Consider the following 15,861-nt stretch of genomic DNA (forward strand, 5'->3'; position numbering starts at 1 on the left):
GGCAGGAATGGGGACATGGGGCAGGAATGGGGACATGGGGCAGGAATGGGGACGTGGGGCAGGAATGGGGACATGGGACAGGAATGGGGACATGGATGGGGCAGGAATGGGGACATGGGGCAGGAATGGGGACATGGGACAGGAATGGGGACATGGATGGGGCAGGAATGGGGACATGGATGGGGCAGGAATGGGGACGTGGGGCAGGACAGCGGTGGGGATGAGAACAGGGCACTGATGGGGACACAGGACCAGGCTCCTGGTGGCCACGGGGACCGGACAAGCCCGGAGGGGGATTTATGCCGGGCAGGTTGGTGCCACAGCTGTTCGGAAGGGCGGCAGCCGCTGCTCCGGCTGTTCCGGCACGGCCTGGGGCCAGAGCAAATCCGCGGGGATATTGGAGCGGGGGCGATGCCCCAGGGGTGTCGGGCACTGCCGTGGGGCGGGGGCAGCAGGGCCGGGGGGCGCTGCCCAGGAGCTGGGGTTCGCTTCCCAGCCGCTGCGTGAGACCAAGGCTAAAGTCAAGGCTCCCGTTAATCCGGACTTTAATCCGCTCTAAATCCCACTTTTAATCTGCTTAATGCCACCTTCGGCAATTCGGATCCCGTGCCGCGGCTCCTACCCGCCGAGCCGCGAGGAGGAAGAGGAAGGATGCTCCGACGCCCCCGGTGCTGGGGGGCTCAGAATCTCCGGGATTTCGGGGGGCACGGGATGAGCTGACAGCAGCGACCCGCAGGCCTGAACACTCCGGCACACGCTGCTCACGGCAGCTGCCCCGCCTTCCGCCCTTCCCACGGGTGTCACCTCCCCTCGTGGGGCCGCTGCCTGCAGAGGAGCTCCGCGAGACCCCGCGGCGCTGCCCACGCTCAGCCCGGTCCAGCAGCGCCCTCCTCAGCTCCTGCTCACCAGCGCCGCGGGGCCCGCCCGGAGTCCCACGCGTGATCCTCTCACCCAGCGTGTCCCCGCCGCCTACGTGTGTCCCTGTCACCCACAGATGTCCCCGTCAGCCACCGGCGTCCCTGTCGCCCACCAGTGTACCGGCCGCCCACCGATGTCCCTGTCACCCAGCGGTGTCCCCGTCACCCACCCGTGTCCCCGCCGCCCACGGGTGTCCCCGTCACCCCCCGGTGTCCCCGTCACCCCCCGGTGTCCCCGTCACCCTGTGCAGGCTGCGCGGCCCCGTGCCCGCCCCACGCGCGTTACCGGCGCCGGCCCACGCGCGCGGGACCCACGGGGACGCGCCCGCCCAGGCCCCGCCCACGCCCCATTCGAGCGCTCCCATTGGCTGCTTCGTAGCAAGCCCCGCGCCGCCATTGGCTGGTTCCGCCCGCGGGACACGCCCCCCGCTCCCGCCCCCGCCGCTCCGGGCCCCGCGCGGGACTTGGCAGCGGCCGCGGGCGGGAGGCCCCGACCCGCCGGGAACCGGCACCGGAACCGGGCACTGAGAGCCGGGAACCGGCACCGGGAACCGGCACCGGAACCGGGCACTGAGATCCTGGAACCGGCACCGAGAACCGGGCACTGAGAGCCTGGAACCGGCACCGGGAACCGGGCACTGAGAGCCTGGAACCGGCACCGGGAACCGGGCACTGAGAGCCGGGAACCGGCACCGGGAACCGGGCACTGAGAGCCTGGAACCGGCACTGGGAACCGGGCACTGAGATCCTGGAACCGGGCACGGAGAGCCTGGAATCGGCGCCAGGAACCGGGCACTGAGAGCCGGGAATCGGCACGGGGAACCGGACATCGGACACCGGGCCTGGCACTGGGCATCGAAGACCGAACACCGACATCGTCACCGGGCACTGGTAGCGGCTGCGGGCCCCGCCGGGCAGGGAGAGGCGCCGGGGGAAGCGGGACCCTCCGCCCGGCCCCGCCCCGTCCAGCCCCGGCCCGCCCCGGCCCGGCCCGCCGGGGGCACCGGAGCAGCCCCAGTCCCGGTCCCGGCGCCGCTGTCCCCGAGGCAGGCTGCAGGTAAGGGCCGGTTCCCCCGGTACCTGCCGGTACCTCCCGGTTCCTCCCGGTTCCCCCGGTTCCTCCCATCTTCCCCGGTGCGGGGGGGCGCTCGGGACCGGCCCGTTTCGTGCTTGCGCTGCGGGGCGAAGCCTCTCGTCCCCCAGCCCGGGAATGATCCGTGCGTGTCTCCCCTCCCCGGTGGCACCGGGCACCGACGGCCCCATCCGGGAAAGGAGGGTCCGGGGAGCCGCGAGGAACGGGCAAAGCCCAGGGCCGCTCCCGGCAGCCCCTGGATGCGCCTCGGGTGCCCCAGGTGGATAGAACAGGCGGAAAAGGCGATTTCCCCCTCAAAATCAGCGACGGGGCTGGAAAGAGCGCTGGGTCCGGCGGGTGCTGGATAACGGGAGCCGGGAGGAGGCACCGGAGCCACCCCCGTGGGGCTGTCACGGCCCCACGTGCCAGGGCAGGGCCGGGTGCCCCATGGCAGCACTTGGCTTGGAGCATCGCCCGTCCCTCCTCCCAGCCCTGCGCTCCAGAGGATGAAATTCCTCGATTCCTGGAAAGGCTAATCCCTTTGGAGAGGCCAGATCCCTCCCGGGGCCAGGGCTGGGTGTAAAACCTCCCGCCTGGGACTGATCCTCCCCTGCAGCCGGGAAGGGTTTGGGCTGTTTTGGGCCGTTCTTTGCTGACCCCAAGCCCAGTTTTGGACCCGAACTGTCCCGTGGAGTTCTCCTCCCTCCCAGAGCGACTTTGTCCTGCTGCTCCCGGGGCAGGAAGCATGTGATGCGCCCTGACCCCGCCGCAGCCGGATAGATGGACCCGTGGTGGTTTGGCCTCAGTTTCCCTCTCCCTGCCTCTGTTTTCTACTTCCCCCTAAGTCCCCGTCTGCACCGAGCGAAGGAGAAAGGAAGTTGCTGCCAGAGAGAGCAGCTTGATGGCAGCTGGAGAAAGAAAAGGAGGAAATGGAAGGCGAGACAGATGCTCCAAAATAATCCCCCCTCCTTCCTCCTTCTCTCTGTAACATAACCCCCGTCCTCCTCCTCTTCCTCTTCTCCATGAAATCCCCCTTTCTTCCTCCTCCTCCTCCTCTTCCTCCTCCTCTCCATAAAATAACTCCCCTTCCTCCTCTTCTTCCTCCTCCTTCTCTCCTTAAAATAACCTCCATTCCTCCTCCATTCCTCCTCCATTCCTCCTCCATTCCTCCTCCATTCCTCCTCCATTCCTCCTCCATTCCTCCTCCTCCTCCTCTCCCGTTTGGCAGCTGCCTGTGCCCTAGGGCTCAGTAATCCCGGGGGGAATTCCTTGGTGCCACAGCGGACCCTCGGATCACCCCTCCAGGATCCCATTCCCACGGGAAGCTCCGGCGGGATTCCCCACCCGTGCCCGGGGTTGGCACCGCCAGCCCCCCTCGGACGCCGCTCGGCTCCTTGCACAGACACGCTGGAGCTGCCGGGGCGGATTCGGCGTTCCCAGGCAAAACCAAAAGCCGTCTCCTTCCCACGGGCACGTCTGCAGCCCCAGCCAGGGCACCCGCAGGAGGGAAGGAGATTTTGGGATGGAGGAGCTCAGATCCTGGTGCCAGAGGTGGAGAGGAGCAAAGGAACCCATGGGGAGGAGATTTTGGGATGGAGGAGCTCAGATCCCAGTGCCAGAGGTGGAGAGGAGCAAAGGAACCCATGGGGAGGAGATTTTGGGATGGAGGAGCTCAGATCCTGGTGCCAGAGGTGGAGAGGAGCGAGGGCACCCTCGGGAAGGAGATTTTGGGATGGAGGAGCTCAGATCCTGGTGCCAGAGGTGGAGAGGACTGAGGGAACCCTTGGGAAGGAGATTTTGGGATGGAGGAGCTCAGATCCTGGTGCCAGAGGTGGAGAGGACTGAGGGAACTCTCGGGAAGGAGATTTTGGGATGGAGGAGCTCAGATCCTGGTGCCAGAGGTGGAGAGGAGCGAGGGCACCCTCGGGAAGGAGATTTTGGGATGGAGGAGCTCAGATCCCGGTGCCAGAGGTGGAGAGGACAGCTCCGGGGACACGCCAAGCGCTGGCACGAGCCCCGGGAGTGAGCGTGGCCAGGAGGAACCCGCAGCGTTCCCGGTCGGTGCCGCAGCCGCGACGGCCGCGGATTCACCCCGGCCTGGCCGAGAAAGGAGCTTTTCCTCGGGCGAGCTGTTTACTCAGCGCCTTCCTCCCGGCCTCGCCCCGCTCGGCACACACGCGCCCGGGCGCCCATGGCAACCTGCGAGGGCCGGCACGCGTCCTTCCTCCCGCTCCTCTTCCTCGGCTCTCCCGGCGCTGGTAACGCGGCCCCGGCAGCTGCGGGGCTCACGGGTGCTGGGGACAGGCTTGGGGACGCTGCTGGGGCTCTCCGGTTACTGCCCGGCGCTCCGTAATGAGGGAGGGTTTAATTAATTAATAGGGGTTGCAGCACGGGGGAAAGCGATGCCGGGCATGGAGAGAGGAGCAGCGGGATCTCATCCGGCCCCTTGGCATTCGGCCACGGGCTCGGGGGGGACCGGGAACGCCGAGGGGCAGAGCAGGGGATGTTTCCCGAAGCAGGGGGATGGAGGCAAACGCAGGGAGATCGCCGCGATTCAATGTTTATCCTGTTGGGAAACGCTGTTTCCATGTTGGAGGAAACTTGTAGCGAGACAATCCAAGTTTCTGCGGCCGCCGTGGGGAGGTGGAGGAGGGAGAGGAGGAGGAGGAGGAAGAGGAGGCAGAGGTGCCTTTGCTCTGGAGCTTTGTGGAGCCTCCCCCTCTGCGCTGCTCCATGAATTATTTAAGTGCTTTTCCTTTCCTGCATGAAATATTCACCCGCTGCCAAGGGAACTGGGGGGACCAAGGCCACGGAGCCGCTGGCGGGAGCCAGGTGAAGGGGACAGGGAGAGGGATCTTTGGGGCAGGTAAAAATGATAATTGGAATGATGTCACTGCTGGCTTTGGCCTCTCTTCACAAAGGAGCTCTGGGCAGGGCTCACTTGGCAGCTCTGCTGTGGTGCCACCGGTGCCAGGTGACCACAGCGTGACAGGGTCTTGCCTATCCCCCTAGACAGGAGCTCTCGTTGATGCTTGTGCCCTCAGTGGTGTGGGAGAGGTTTTTTTGGGGAAATCGGGTCCCACCATGGGGAGCTGGGTGAGGTGCAAGCCCAGGGGGGTGAACGCCAAACCAGAGATGGGCACGGGCACGCGTCTGTCCCCAGGGGACCGTGTCCCTCCTGTGGCAGGGCCACCCTCTGTGTCCTCACCCAGGGCGCTCCAACCCTCACACCACCGCTCAGGGCTGCAAGGCTCCCCCAGAAACCTCCAAAATGGGCTGCAAGACTCCCCCAGAAACCTCCAAAATGGGTGGAAACCCTCCAAGGAAGGGCTGTACCTGTCCCCAAAGGCAGCGTTGGGACCACAGCCCTGCCGCACTCTTCCGGAGGAGGGAGGAACTCGGTGACAGCGGCGCTCGGCTGCTGCATTTCGGAGGAAGAAGAAGAAGAAGCTGTTTTTTAGGGCGTTTTCATTAAAAAGAAGAGGGGGGTGCGGGGGAGCCCAAGCCCTGAGCGGGGCTGGAAACTTGAGCGACAGGAAGGAAGTGAAGTGGGTTATTTCGGGCTCCAGTTGGCTGCTCGGGGCAAGCCTCGACTCTTCTGCGCACTGATAGCAGCCCCTGGTGAACAATGGGGTCGTGGGGCCCTTCCCGGCAGGAAAACGGCTCATTGCGCTGAAATCTCCCGCTGCTGCTGAGTCAGCAGCTCCTGGAGGTGCCGGGGGAACCATCCCGGGGCAGCGGGAGCCGGCAGGAGGTGAGCCTGGGTTCTCTCGGCGGTTTGCAGAGAGCAGCCTGCAAAAAACATCCCTGAGCACTGGGGAGGGAGCTGGTTGCGTTTTTGGGATCCTCATACCCAGAGGGTTCCTAGAGCCGCCCTCCCCGTAATGCTTCGTGCCTCAGTTTCCCCCCGGCGCGGCGCTCCTGATCCGGAGCAGGGGTGGGCAGGGAGCAGCTGGATGTTCTTTGGTGCAGGGAGCAGAGGGTTGATCATCGGGGGAGCCGCGGGCAGCTCGCAGGATTCACCGCTTCCTCTTTCTCCTGCTCCGGAGGTGGAGTTTGCGCTCGCTTGATGCCTGTGGTCACCCAAGGGAGAGCTCGGCTGTGGGAATTCCTCTTCATCCAGGCGCCGTTCCCAGGGCACCCCACAACCGCGGGGAGGGAACTTCCAGGCTGTCAACACCACGGCAAAGCCCTGCTCCTTCCGGACAGGATGCCTGGCAGGGGTGAAGTGAGGCCCCTCGGAGCTGGAGCTGCCTCTGCCAGCCCTGCCCGTCCTTCCCTCGGGGCTCCGGGCAGCGCCTCATGGATGCAGCCTTTGGAATTCCGGGAGCCTGAGCCGGGAGCTGCTGTCACCATGCTCTGCCTTGTCGTTTTCGTCCTATTAAGGGCGAGAGCCTCAGCTCGAGGCTCAGGCTGACAAGGATCAATGTTTTCCCGTTGTAGGAAATGCTTCCAAACCTGTGTGTTTTTCCTGAGGGTTGTAAATGACCCTGCAGGCGGTGGCTTTGGAATTCTCATCCCTGCAGAGCCTCAGCTGCCCTCGGGTCTGGGAGCTGATGGCTGGGAGATGCTCGGGGGCTCAGCACCATCCTCCTGGCAGGACTGGAGCCTTGACCACGGCAGAGGATCCCTGAGGAGCTGGGCTGTGCTCCCAAGAGCCTGGTGTGTGCTCCAGAGTGCCAGGAGCAGGACTGGGGCTCCCCAGAGGGGTCTGGGGCTTTCAGCTTGGGCAGCGGGGGATGACAGAGCTGCCTGTGATGGGGGAAGACTCAGGTCTGTGACAGAATCCCAGAGTCATGAAATGGTTTGGGTTGGAGAGAGACCAAAAGCTCATCTCATCCCACCTCTGCCATGGCAGGGACACCTTCCACTAGTCCAGGCTGCTCCAAGCCCTGTCCAGCCTGGCCTTGGGCACTGCCGGGCATCCAGGGACAGCCACAGCTGCTTTGGGCACCCTGTGCCAAGGCCTCATCTCCCTCTCAGGGAAGAATCCCTTCCCAACATCGAATCCAAACCCGCTCCCTATCCGTGAGCAATTTATCCTCATCCATCCTCACAGCAGCAACATCCTTCAGGTGAAATATCTCCTCTCCGTGCCCGGGGATGTATTTATAGGCTGATCCCGTCCCCTCCTGCTCTGCCAGGCTGTCCATGCCACGTGCAGGCTCCTGCATCAGCAGCTCCCAGCTCTGCCCATCCATCCCCGTTGTTTTCCCCGCTGTTCTCCCCTCCCTGTGATTTGTAGCTCTGCGGTTTCCCAGGCCGGGCTGCATCTCCAGGCTCGGCAGCGTTTGAATCGTTCACAGCAGGGTTTAAAGCCGTGCTCTGCCCGAGGTGATGGATTTGGGGACGTGGGAGCTGGGCTGGAGGTGAGGCTCCTGTCTGGGTGAATTATTCACCTCCGGAGGAGGCCGGGGCAGGAGCAGAAACGAGTCTGAGCTTGTGTGGGTGTTCCAGGGTGAGCAGTGCCAGGGAGAAGGGCTCCCAGGGCGCCGTGGGTGCTGCGAACCGGCTGTGCCGCTCCGGCCGCGGCCAGCGCCGCCGTGGATGTGGCACACGGCATCGGGGGGTGACTCAGCTGCCACCTGGGCTGTCCCCAGCTCACCCTGCAGGAAATGAGTCAGGTTTTAAGGAAGGAAGAAATGTTAAAATGATGGGGCAAGAGTCTTTCCTGCCCCGGGAGGAGGGAGGTGCTGGTCACAGGAGGGACACCGGGATGGAGCACGGGCGGTGCTCAGGTAGGGACACCTCGCTCGCTGCAGAGTCTGGGAAAAGGAAGGTGGGGACAGCCTGTAACTGATCCCACCAACCAAACCTAGGGGTGAGCTCAGCTCTCACCTGCCCTGGCACACAGGAGCTCCCTCAGTCTCGCCATTTCCTGGAGATGCTTTCTCCTGCCAAAAATCCGCACGGGGAGGTGAGGAATCACAGAGTCGTGGAATGGTTTGGGTGGGAAGGGATCTTAAAGCTCATCCAGCTCCAGGCCCTGCCACGGACGGGGACACTCCACTAGCCCAGGTGAGATGGGGATGGATGCAGAGCAGGGACTGATCCGTGTGTGCCTCTTTCCCTCAGAGATGGACACCTTCAGCACCAAGAACTTGGCCCTGCAGGCCCAGAAGAAGCTCCTGAGCAAAATGGCCACCAAGACCATCGCCAACGCCTTCATCGACGACACCAGCAGCGAGATCCTGGACGAGCTGTACCGCGCCACCAAGGAGTACACGCACAACCGCAAAGAGGCCCAGAAGATCATCAAAAACCTCATCAAGATCGTGATGAAGCTGGGGGTTCTCTACCGCAACGGGCAGTTCAGCCCCGAGGAGCTGCTGGTCATGGAGCGCTTCCGCAAGAAGGTTCACACCCTGGCCATGACGGCCGTCAGCTTCCACCAGATAGACTTCACCTTCGACCGCAGGGTCATGTCCGGCGTGCTCACCGAGTGCCGGGACCTGCTGCACCAGGCGGTCAACGGGCACCTCACGGCCAAGTCGCACTCGCGCATCAACCACGTCTTCAACCACTTTGCGGACTACGAGTTCCTGTCGGCCCTGTACGGCCCGGCCGAGCCCTACCGCACCCACCTCAAGAGGATCTGCGAAGGGGTCAACAAGATGCTGGAGGAGGACAACATCTGAGGGTGGGCCGTGGGCAGCTGGGCTCTGCCTCCCGCGAGGCCGAAGATGCGACGCCTGCTTTGACCCTCACCGGGCTCGCCGCCTCCTCTTCCTCCTCTGCAGCGCTCACTCTGTGCTATCCTCGTCCTCTCCAAGGACCTCTTGACTTTGTGTCCCCCTTGCCCAGGGTCTGCAAACCCCTCCCTGCGCTGAGCTGAGCCCTCTCATTTTGGGGATTTTTGGGACCCTGCTGTACAGTTTGATTTCCTTTCCAGCAAGTGCCTTTAGCTCAGTCCAAGGATTTGGACTCTGCCTTGAGCTCTGTTGTGACCCTCTGGGGGGAAACCCAACCAAAGGCTCGCGGTGTGAAGCACCTCTGAGGTGTCTCTGAGCAGGTGGGGCGTTGTTGGGGTGGACGGTTCTGAGACTCCGTGACTGGAGGAACTCCGTGGTTTCCTTCCAGCAGCTCCACAACGCGGTGGGAGCAAATCAGCGCTGCCTCAGGCAGGAAGGTGCCTCTGCGTGGGCTCAGGTGTCCTCAAAGAGAAGTCCCTGGGACCAGGAGGATCCCTCCTCACCTGGGGAGGGCTGGGAGGGAGCTGCTCCTTCCCTGCATCCCAGGAACCACCCAACACCCAACTGCCCACCCCTGGCAGTGCCACCTGGCAGCTCCAACCTTGGTGGTTCTCCAGATCCCCCCAGGGTTTCACCCCTTCTCCAAGCCCTTGACTGAGTGATGTTGGTTTTTAGTAAACTCTGTAGCCCTGATGAGTTATTTAAATAAACTCACCTGTGTGGCCTGGGAGCTCTGTCAGGTTGTTCCAGCAGCGGTGACAGCGACAAAATGAGCCCTGGGGACAGCTGGGTTTGCCCCTAGGTGCTGGTGGCTCTCTGTGACATTGGGGTTTGTGCTCTCTGTCCCCTGGCACTGCTGCTGGCTCTGCTGCCCCTGCTCAATGGCCCAGCAGCTCCTGGATTTGCATGGAAAAGGGGGAATGGCTTCCCAGTGCCAGAGGGCAGGGTTAGATGGGAATAGTGGGAGGAATTCCTCCCTGGGAGGCTGGGGAGGCCCTGGCACTGGGGGCCCCATCCCTGGCATCCCAAGGCCAGGCTGGACACCGGGGCATGGAGCAGCCTGGGACAGTGGAAGGGGTGGCACTGGATGAGCTTTGAGGCCTCTCCACACCCCGACCACCTCATGATTTTGTGAGATCCCGCTCCCAGCAGACCCCACAGGAGCGCTGGCAGGGAGCAGGGTGGGACTCCACGGCCAGGAGCAGTGTCGGCTCCCGGGGTCGCTCCCACCACGCCGAGCTCGGCTCTGAGCACTGAAATTTGCCCTTCTAGCATCCAAGGCACCACAGGGTCTCTGCTGACCTTATCTCTGTGACCTTCTCCTGCCTCCCATTCCAGCTCCTGCTCCCTTTCCACCACTGCACTGATAACTCTTAGCCGCAGTTGATTAAATAAAAGACACAAAAGCCCCGTCTCTGTCGTTCCCCAGGCCTGGCCGCAGCTGTCACAGATAATCGTGTGGCACAGCTTGGGGTGGGGGCAAAGCCCATTCCCAGGGGCTGTGGAGAACACCAGGAGCCCACCAGGTGCTGCTCCCTCAGGCCTTGGAGAACAACTCCTGTCTCCCCTGGGCTGCTGTGTCCCTGTCAGGAGCGTGCTGGACACGAACCAGAGCTGGGAATCCCAGGCAGGTGTGCTGGGATGGGGCTGAGGGATGCCCAGCCAGGAATTCTTTGCTGTTCCCAAGGCGTGTATCTGTGCCAGCTGCAAAACCCCCTGGCCCTCTGCAGCCCCCAAATGCCCGTGGACACCTCAGCTCCTCCTGGCCAAGGAGCAGCAAAGGTCTGCCCAGCCGGAGAGGGGAGCACGATGCTTTATTTCTTTATTTGTGCTGGATTTACACAGGAAAGGAATTGCACGTTCCCTGTTTATTACTCTGGATAAGAAAAAAACCCATCGCTTTTCTGCAGGTATAAAACAGTCCCGTGGTTGTGGTGAGAGGTGGAAGCGTCACCTGGATTGATTCCTGGCTGTGTCAGAAGCTGCTCTGCCTTTCCCCACCCAAACCATCCCAGCCCAGCTCTGGATCCACCCCAGCCACGCACCGGCCATGCAATCAGAGCTTTGGCAACTCCCTCCCCCTAAATTATTTCCTCCTGTCACGCTGGTGGAGAGAGAAATCCCATCTCCCCTCCAGAGATTACAGAGTTAACAACTTCCCCTCTTAAACCCAGACCCTTATCTCCCTGCTCTGCTCTTCCCAGATAAGGAGCCCCTCTGCAGGGAGCTTTGCCCTGCTCAGCAGCTCAGCCAGGCAGGAAGGGCCACGGGAGGATCAGGAGGCTCCTGGGGGGTTTCCAGCTGCAAAGCACGGCGTTTCTCTGACACAGGGCACAACAAATCCGTCCTCACAGCCCCAAGCCCCACGCGCCTCGGTCCCCAGCACGTTTCAGTAAAACAGAAAAGGTTTGGCCAGCCAAAAGAAAAAACCCCAGGAAATCCCTTCCCTGCCACGCTGCCCCGGGCTGGCCTGGGGCTCACAGCTCGTCACGGGGGGTTTTTGCTACAATCACGAGTTTGGACAGCTCGAAACGGAACTTGCCTTCCCTGTGAGACACTGCAGAGAGAGAGACAAAAGCATGGGATCAGCAGATGGAGAAGCAGGAACAAAAACAGCCTCTGAGACTTTCCAGGGTGTTGGCCTCTGCTCTTCCCACTCCTGCACATGCCAGGCTGGGGGAGAAACCCCTCCTTACCCTCGGAATTTAACTGGGATGGGACCCACAAAATCCAGCAGTCACTGTACCCCCGGCTCCATGGCACCATCACCAGTATTTGAGTTTAAACTGGTCCCTGGCCTGCCCCCCAGCCCAGCCCCTCAGGCACAAACCTGTTGTTTCAGTGATTTCAAATTCTTCCTGTTTTAAGGGGATGTCGCTCTGGGCACCCACAGCAGCCTGAGACTGAGACAGGAAGGAAGCAGGAGTAAGAGGCTGAGGCAATCCAACAAGTGAGAGCATCAAACCAAGCAAACAACAGCACACTGAAAACCAACGGCTTGGTGATTAGTGTGTGAAAAGTGTGTGCGATTAGTGCAGTGAAAGAATCAAGTGTACGAAGGAAATCTGAAGGAAAATCTCTGGCTGTTTTCCCGTTTCCTATTAAACCACACTCGTGTCCTCGGGGTGAGTGAAAGCCTCACCCCTGGAAACTGGGAAATGGAAGAACGAGCCAGACAAAAACACCAGCAGAGGTTGGATTTCCTTCGTCACATGCAATTTCCTGAGGCAGTCCAAGAGTCCCTCTGTGCCCTGGCGCCTTCGGAGCCCCCTCCCAGCAAATCCCCGTGACAGAGAGGGCAGGAACACAAAGGAGCAGGCTGCCCACCTGCAGCCCCTCTCCAGCCTGCCACCAGTCTCTAATTAGGGGGAGAGTGGAGCACAGTGTATGGCACAGATGTCTAATAAATGTTTTCCACGTCTAATTCATGTTTTATAGCAGCCTCCCACACTCCTGCTTCCCCGGGATCAGCTGGGACTTACATAAGCCTCGGCAGAGTCTATCTTGGCTCCTTTCACTTCAGCTTTAAACTGCGTAAAGAAGAGATAAGACTTCCCTTGGGGCCTGAAAGAAGAAAGCAGAGCCTTTGTCAGGGGCACAGAGGTGCAGAGCAGTGAAGGATTCCTGGCTCCCTCCCTCCCCACACAGCCACCTCTGCATCTCTTGGAGCTTTTGTGCAGAGCCGGGGAGAGGGAAGCACGGAATTTATAAACCTACAGCTGCACAAAAAGCCCCCAGAGCACCACCGGGAGAGGAAAACCCTCCTGCAGAGATAAAATCCCTCAGGGAAGCAGGGTCCCTGCCCCACGGGGGGCTTTGCTCAGGACACACCTCCAGATGGAGCAGGAGAAGAGCCCGTTGTCCTCGCTCACTCCAACGTTCATCTGCCACTGCTGCACGGGGAAGATCCAGAGTCAAAACAGAGAAAACCTCCCCGAAGCCAATCCCCCCCTTCCCGCTGCAGCAGGAGCTCCAAAACAACCCAGCACCACCCCCGGCGCCCGCTGCGGCTCCTTCTGCTCCCTGCTCGCCACAGCTCCTGCTGTGCTCCCGCACCAAACAGCTCCGAGTCTCTTTTCCCTTCAGGATGAGGAAAAGGAGCCGATTCCATCAGGACGTGCCTGGGGATTGCCCAGCTCACCTCGTTTGTGCCGCCCTGGGCCGAGTAGGTGAAGGTGCAGCTGTAATCCCCCTGCCAGGAGAGAGCAAACAGCAGCAGGCTCACTTCAGCACGAGCTTTTCTTCCACAGAACCCGGGAATTGCTGAGGTTGGAAAAGCTCTCCAAGTCCAGCAGTGCCCCCAGCACTGCCACGGCCACCTCTGACCCCATCCCCAAGTGCCACATCCACGTGGTTTTCAATCCCTCCAGGGATGGGGACTCCAGCGCTGCCGCTGTGCCAGTGCCTGACCTCCCTTCCCAGGAAGAATTTCCCCAAATATCCAGCCGAAACCTCCCCTGGCACCACCTGAGGCCATTTCCTCCTGCCCGGAGTGCTGGGGTGAGGATTCACGCTCTGGGGTGCCCAGGGACCCCCAGCCCCTTCTGTACTGGGGCACTTCCCTTGCTGAGCCCCCTCCCATGAGGGGAGGGGTATCTTTGAGACCCCCTTCCCCTCTCCCTGCCCTTGGGGTGCCTCATCCCTTTGGACCCCCCCCCTTCTCCTGGGGGGCCATTACCCACGGCAGGTCCCCATCCCTGGGGGTCTCCTCGCTACAGAGACTGTCCCACCGTGGGGACCTGCTTTCCTTGGGGACCCCCTTCTGCTGGAGAACCCCACCTGGGGACCCCTTCCCTGTGGAGGCTCGCTCCCTCCTTGAGTACCCCCGTTCTCCCTAGGACCCCTCTGCCTTTGCAGCCCTCTTTGGGACTCCATTGCTTTGCAGACCCCGCTCTGCCTGGGACCCCCTGCCTTTGCAGCCTTCTTTGGGCATCCTCATTCCCTTGCAGACCCCCGTTCCCTCTGGTACCCCCCTGCCTTTGCAGCCCCCCTTGGGGTTCCCTCTCTCCCTGGGGACCCCCGATCCAGCGTTAGCCCCGCCCTCCTCGCGCCCAGCCAATCGCCACAGCAGGATTCATGAGTGACGTGGCGCGCAGCCAATCAGCGAGGGGCGCGTACCCTCTCCGCTCCCGCTCCCTCCCTCCCGGCCGCTCACCAGGCTCCGTGAGAAGGAGTGAACCACCCCGCCGGGCCGCACGTCGAACTCGGCCGTGCCCGGGACCGCGCCCGGGGCCGTGCCCGGTTCCGCGGCCGCCCGGGCCGCCAGGCACAGCAGGGCTGCGGGCACCAGCGCGGCCCATGAGCGCCAGCCGCTCCTCCCGCTGGGCGCCGCCATCTTGGAGAGGAAGCTCGGGCTATGGCGGCCGGCAGGGGCCAACGCGGCGGCGGCACCGCGGCCATCTTGGGTGCGGGCAGGAGCCCGGGCGGGCCCGGCCTGTGCGCACCGCGGAGGGACACGAGGACGTGGGGACAGCGAGGGACAACAGGACAGGGGCACAGGGAACCTCAGGACAAGAGGCTCTGTGGGCAGAGGACAAAGGGACAACGAGGATAAGGTGCCATTGGGACAGGCGTCCATGGGGAGCGGGGGCTGTGAGCAGGAAAATCCTGGTTTATAGAGAGGGCGAGGCACAGAAATCTGGGGCAGCTCCGAGAGGGGAACCAGGGGAACCAGGTTTCCATGCAGAGGCAATGCCTGAAGCCTTCCCTGTGTCCCAGCACGGAGCTGGGGTGCCTGTGAGATCCCTGAGAGCATTCTCCAAGATCAATTTACACCCTTGCTTTTGGCCAGCACAGACACACCCAGAGCCCAGCCCAGCCCTTGCCTTGCACACCCCAGTGCTTCTCTGGGGAACCCAGGGATTCTGGAGCCGCTCCAGTTATTCTGAGGGTGCTGCCTGCAGTGCCCAGGGCTGAGATCAAATGCCAGAGAGCCCCAATCGCCTCCGAATTTCCACTGATGAGGCTTTCCCGGAGCCAGGGCTGTCCTCGCACCTTCATCCCACCCACTCCGGGAATGGAGTTGCCAGGAAGTTTTCCATTCGAGCACGTTTCGGGGCAAGGAGCGACTTTTCTGAGCTAATTTTGTAGCTTGAGGAGTGATTTTGTTTCAAAAATAAGTCCTCAAGAACATCTGTTCTCCCTCCACACCATCCACCTAAAAATAAAGCCCCGCAGGGTGGGTTTGGGGAGAGAAATGCCTCCCAAGCCACTCTCAAGTCCCAAATTCTTGAGGAAGAGTCTTTTTTGCTTGGTTTCCCCAGCACCTGCTGCTTCCTCTGTCATCACCACTCACTCAGGAAATTAACTCAGCTTCATCCTCCAGCTGCAAATCCTCCACCCAGAGCCACCCTGCTCCCTGTTCCCATCACCTTTCCCACAGGACGGTGGGGTGGGGGCCTCCCACATCATCTGTGTTTCAATCCCCAACAGAGCCTGTTCCACATGGAACAGCTCCGGTTCCTGGGAGATCTCCCAGCTAATTCCTCTCGGGATTCTCAATCCCCAAAAGAAGACAACCAACCCCTTTTTAGGGTGCCAAACAATCCTGCAGCAAGCAGGAGCCAACAGATCTGCAACCTCTTCTAGACGGGAGTGTTTGAAGACATTTTAAGAAACACTTGGCTTTTTGGGGACAGGAAAAAGCAGCTTAAATTAAGCCTAAAAATTAAATTAGGGGAAGCACAGAAGCAAACCCTGCAAAAATAAAGCTTCTTACTATCCAGCAGCACCCACCCAGCTGTGAGGGCAGCAGGGACAGAGGGTGCAGCTTTACTGACACATCTCAGAGAGGTGCAACTCCTTCCACCCCTCTGACCTCAAAACTCGCACCTGAGGTGCTCTGTAGCAGCTAAACCACAACTGCAATAATTGGGACAATTATCTGGGCACAGGGACAGGAAGAGGAGGGAAAATCTGCTCCCAGCCCTCCCCAGGAACCCAAACGCTCCATCTGGAAGAAGCTTTGCATTTAGAACAAGCCTCCAGCCAGCACCCTCAGGGCATTAACAGCGGGTTAATTAACACCGGCTCCCACAGGGGAAGGCAAAGCAAGGCCGGGTTTGGGAAGCTTTGAGCTGAGAGGGCGAGCAGAGACAGGCCCAGCTCCGCAAAAGCAGCTCGGTGTGTCCCAGAGCAGGAGCAGAGCAGCTGCACCCCCAATCCCATCGGAGGGAGGGAG

At 61.6% G+C, this 15,861-nt stretch overlaps 3 protein-coding genes across 4 annotated transcripts in view; 1 reads left to right on the forward strand and 2 right to left on the reverse strand.

Moving 5' to 3' along the window:
- The window catches only part of SEMA6B (semaphorin 6B), a 7,076-nt gene extending 5,283 nt beyond the window's left edge, over positions 1–1,793 (reverse strand). Inside the window, exons 1-2 of the mRNA XM_040086484.2 lie at positions 1,611–1,793; positions 1,204–1,495 (exon numbers count right to left, since the gene is read on the reverse strand). Of these exons, the coding sequence (XP_039942418.1) occupies positions 1,204–1,495; positions 1,611–1,793 (475 nt within the window). The remainder of the gene's footprint in view (positions 1–1,203; positions 1,496–1,610) is intronic.
- A 101-nt stretch (positions 1,794–1,894) lies between these two features.
- TNFAIP8L1 (TNF alpha induced protein 8 like 1) lies at positions 1,895–9,477 on the forward strand. Of its 2 annotated transcripts, none has more exons than XM_040086702.2 (2): positions 1,895–1,974; positions 8,065–9,476. In XM_040086702.2, exon 2 carries the CDS (start codon positions 8,067–8,069, stop codon positions 8,625–8,627), a length of 561 nt encoding a protein of 186 aa, XP_039942636.1. In that variant the 5' UTR covers positions 1,895–1,974; positions 8,065–8,066; the 3' UTR covers positions 8,628–9,476. The 2 variants fall into 2 exon arrangements, with proteins under 2 accessions (XP_039942636.1, XP_039942637.1); XM_040086703.2 differs by lacking the exon at positions 1,895–1,974 and adding an exon at positions 5,607–5,743 and having other exon boundaries at positions 8,065–9,477.
- A 1,009-nt stretch (positions 9,478–10,486) lies between these two features.
- On the reverse strand, positions 10,487–14,016 carry MYDGF (myeloid derived growth factor). The gene is made up of 6 exons (XM_040086672.1): positions 13,837–14,016; positions 12,823–12,873; positions 12,513–12,574; positions 12,164–12,245; positions 11,512–11,584; positions 10,487–11,238 (listed from the first exon to the last, which is right to left on the reverse strand). Exons 1-6 carry the CDS (start codon positions 14,014–14,016, stop codon positions 11,159–11,161), a joined length of 528 nt encoding a protein of 175 aa, XP_039942606.1. The 3' UTR covers positions 10,487–11,158.
- Between the last annotated feature and the right edge of the window lie 1,845 nt (positions 14,017–15,861).

The sequence above is a fragment of the Hirundo rustica genome, chromosome 26 (genome assembly GCF_015227805.2).
Source record: "Hirundo rustica isolate bHirRus1 chromosome 26, bHirRus1.pri.v3, whole genome shotgun sequence".
Lineage (NCBI taxonomy): Eukaryota > Metazoa > Chordata > Aves > Passeriformes > Hirundinidae > Hirundo > Hirundo rustica.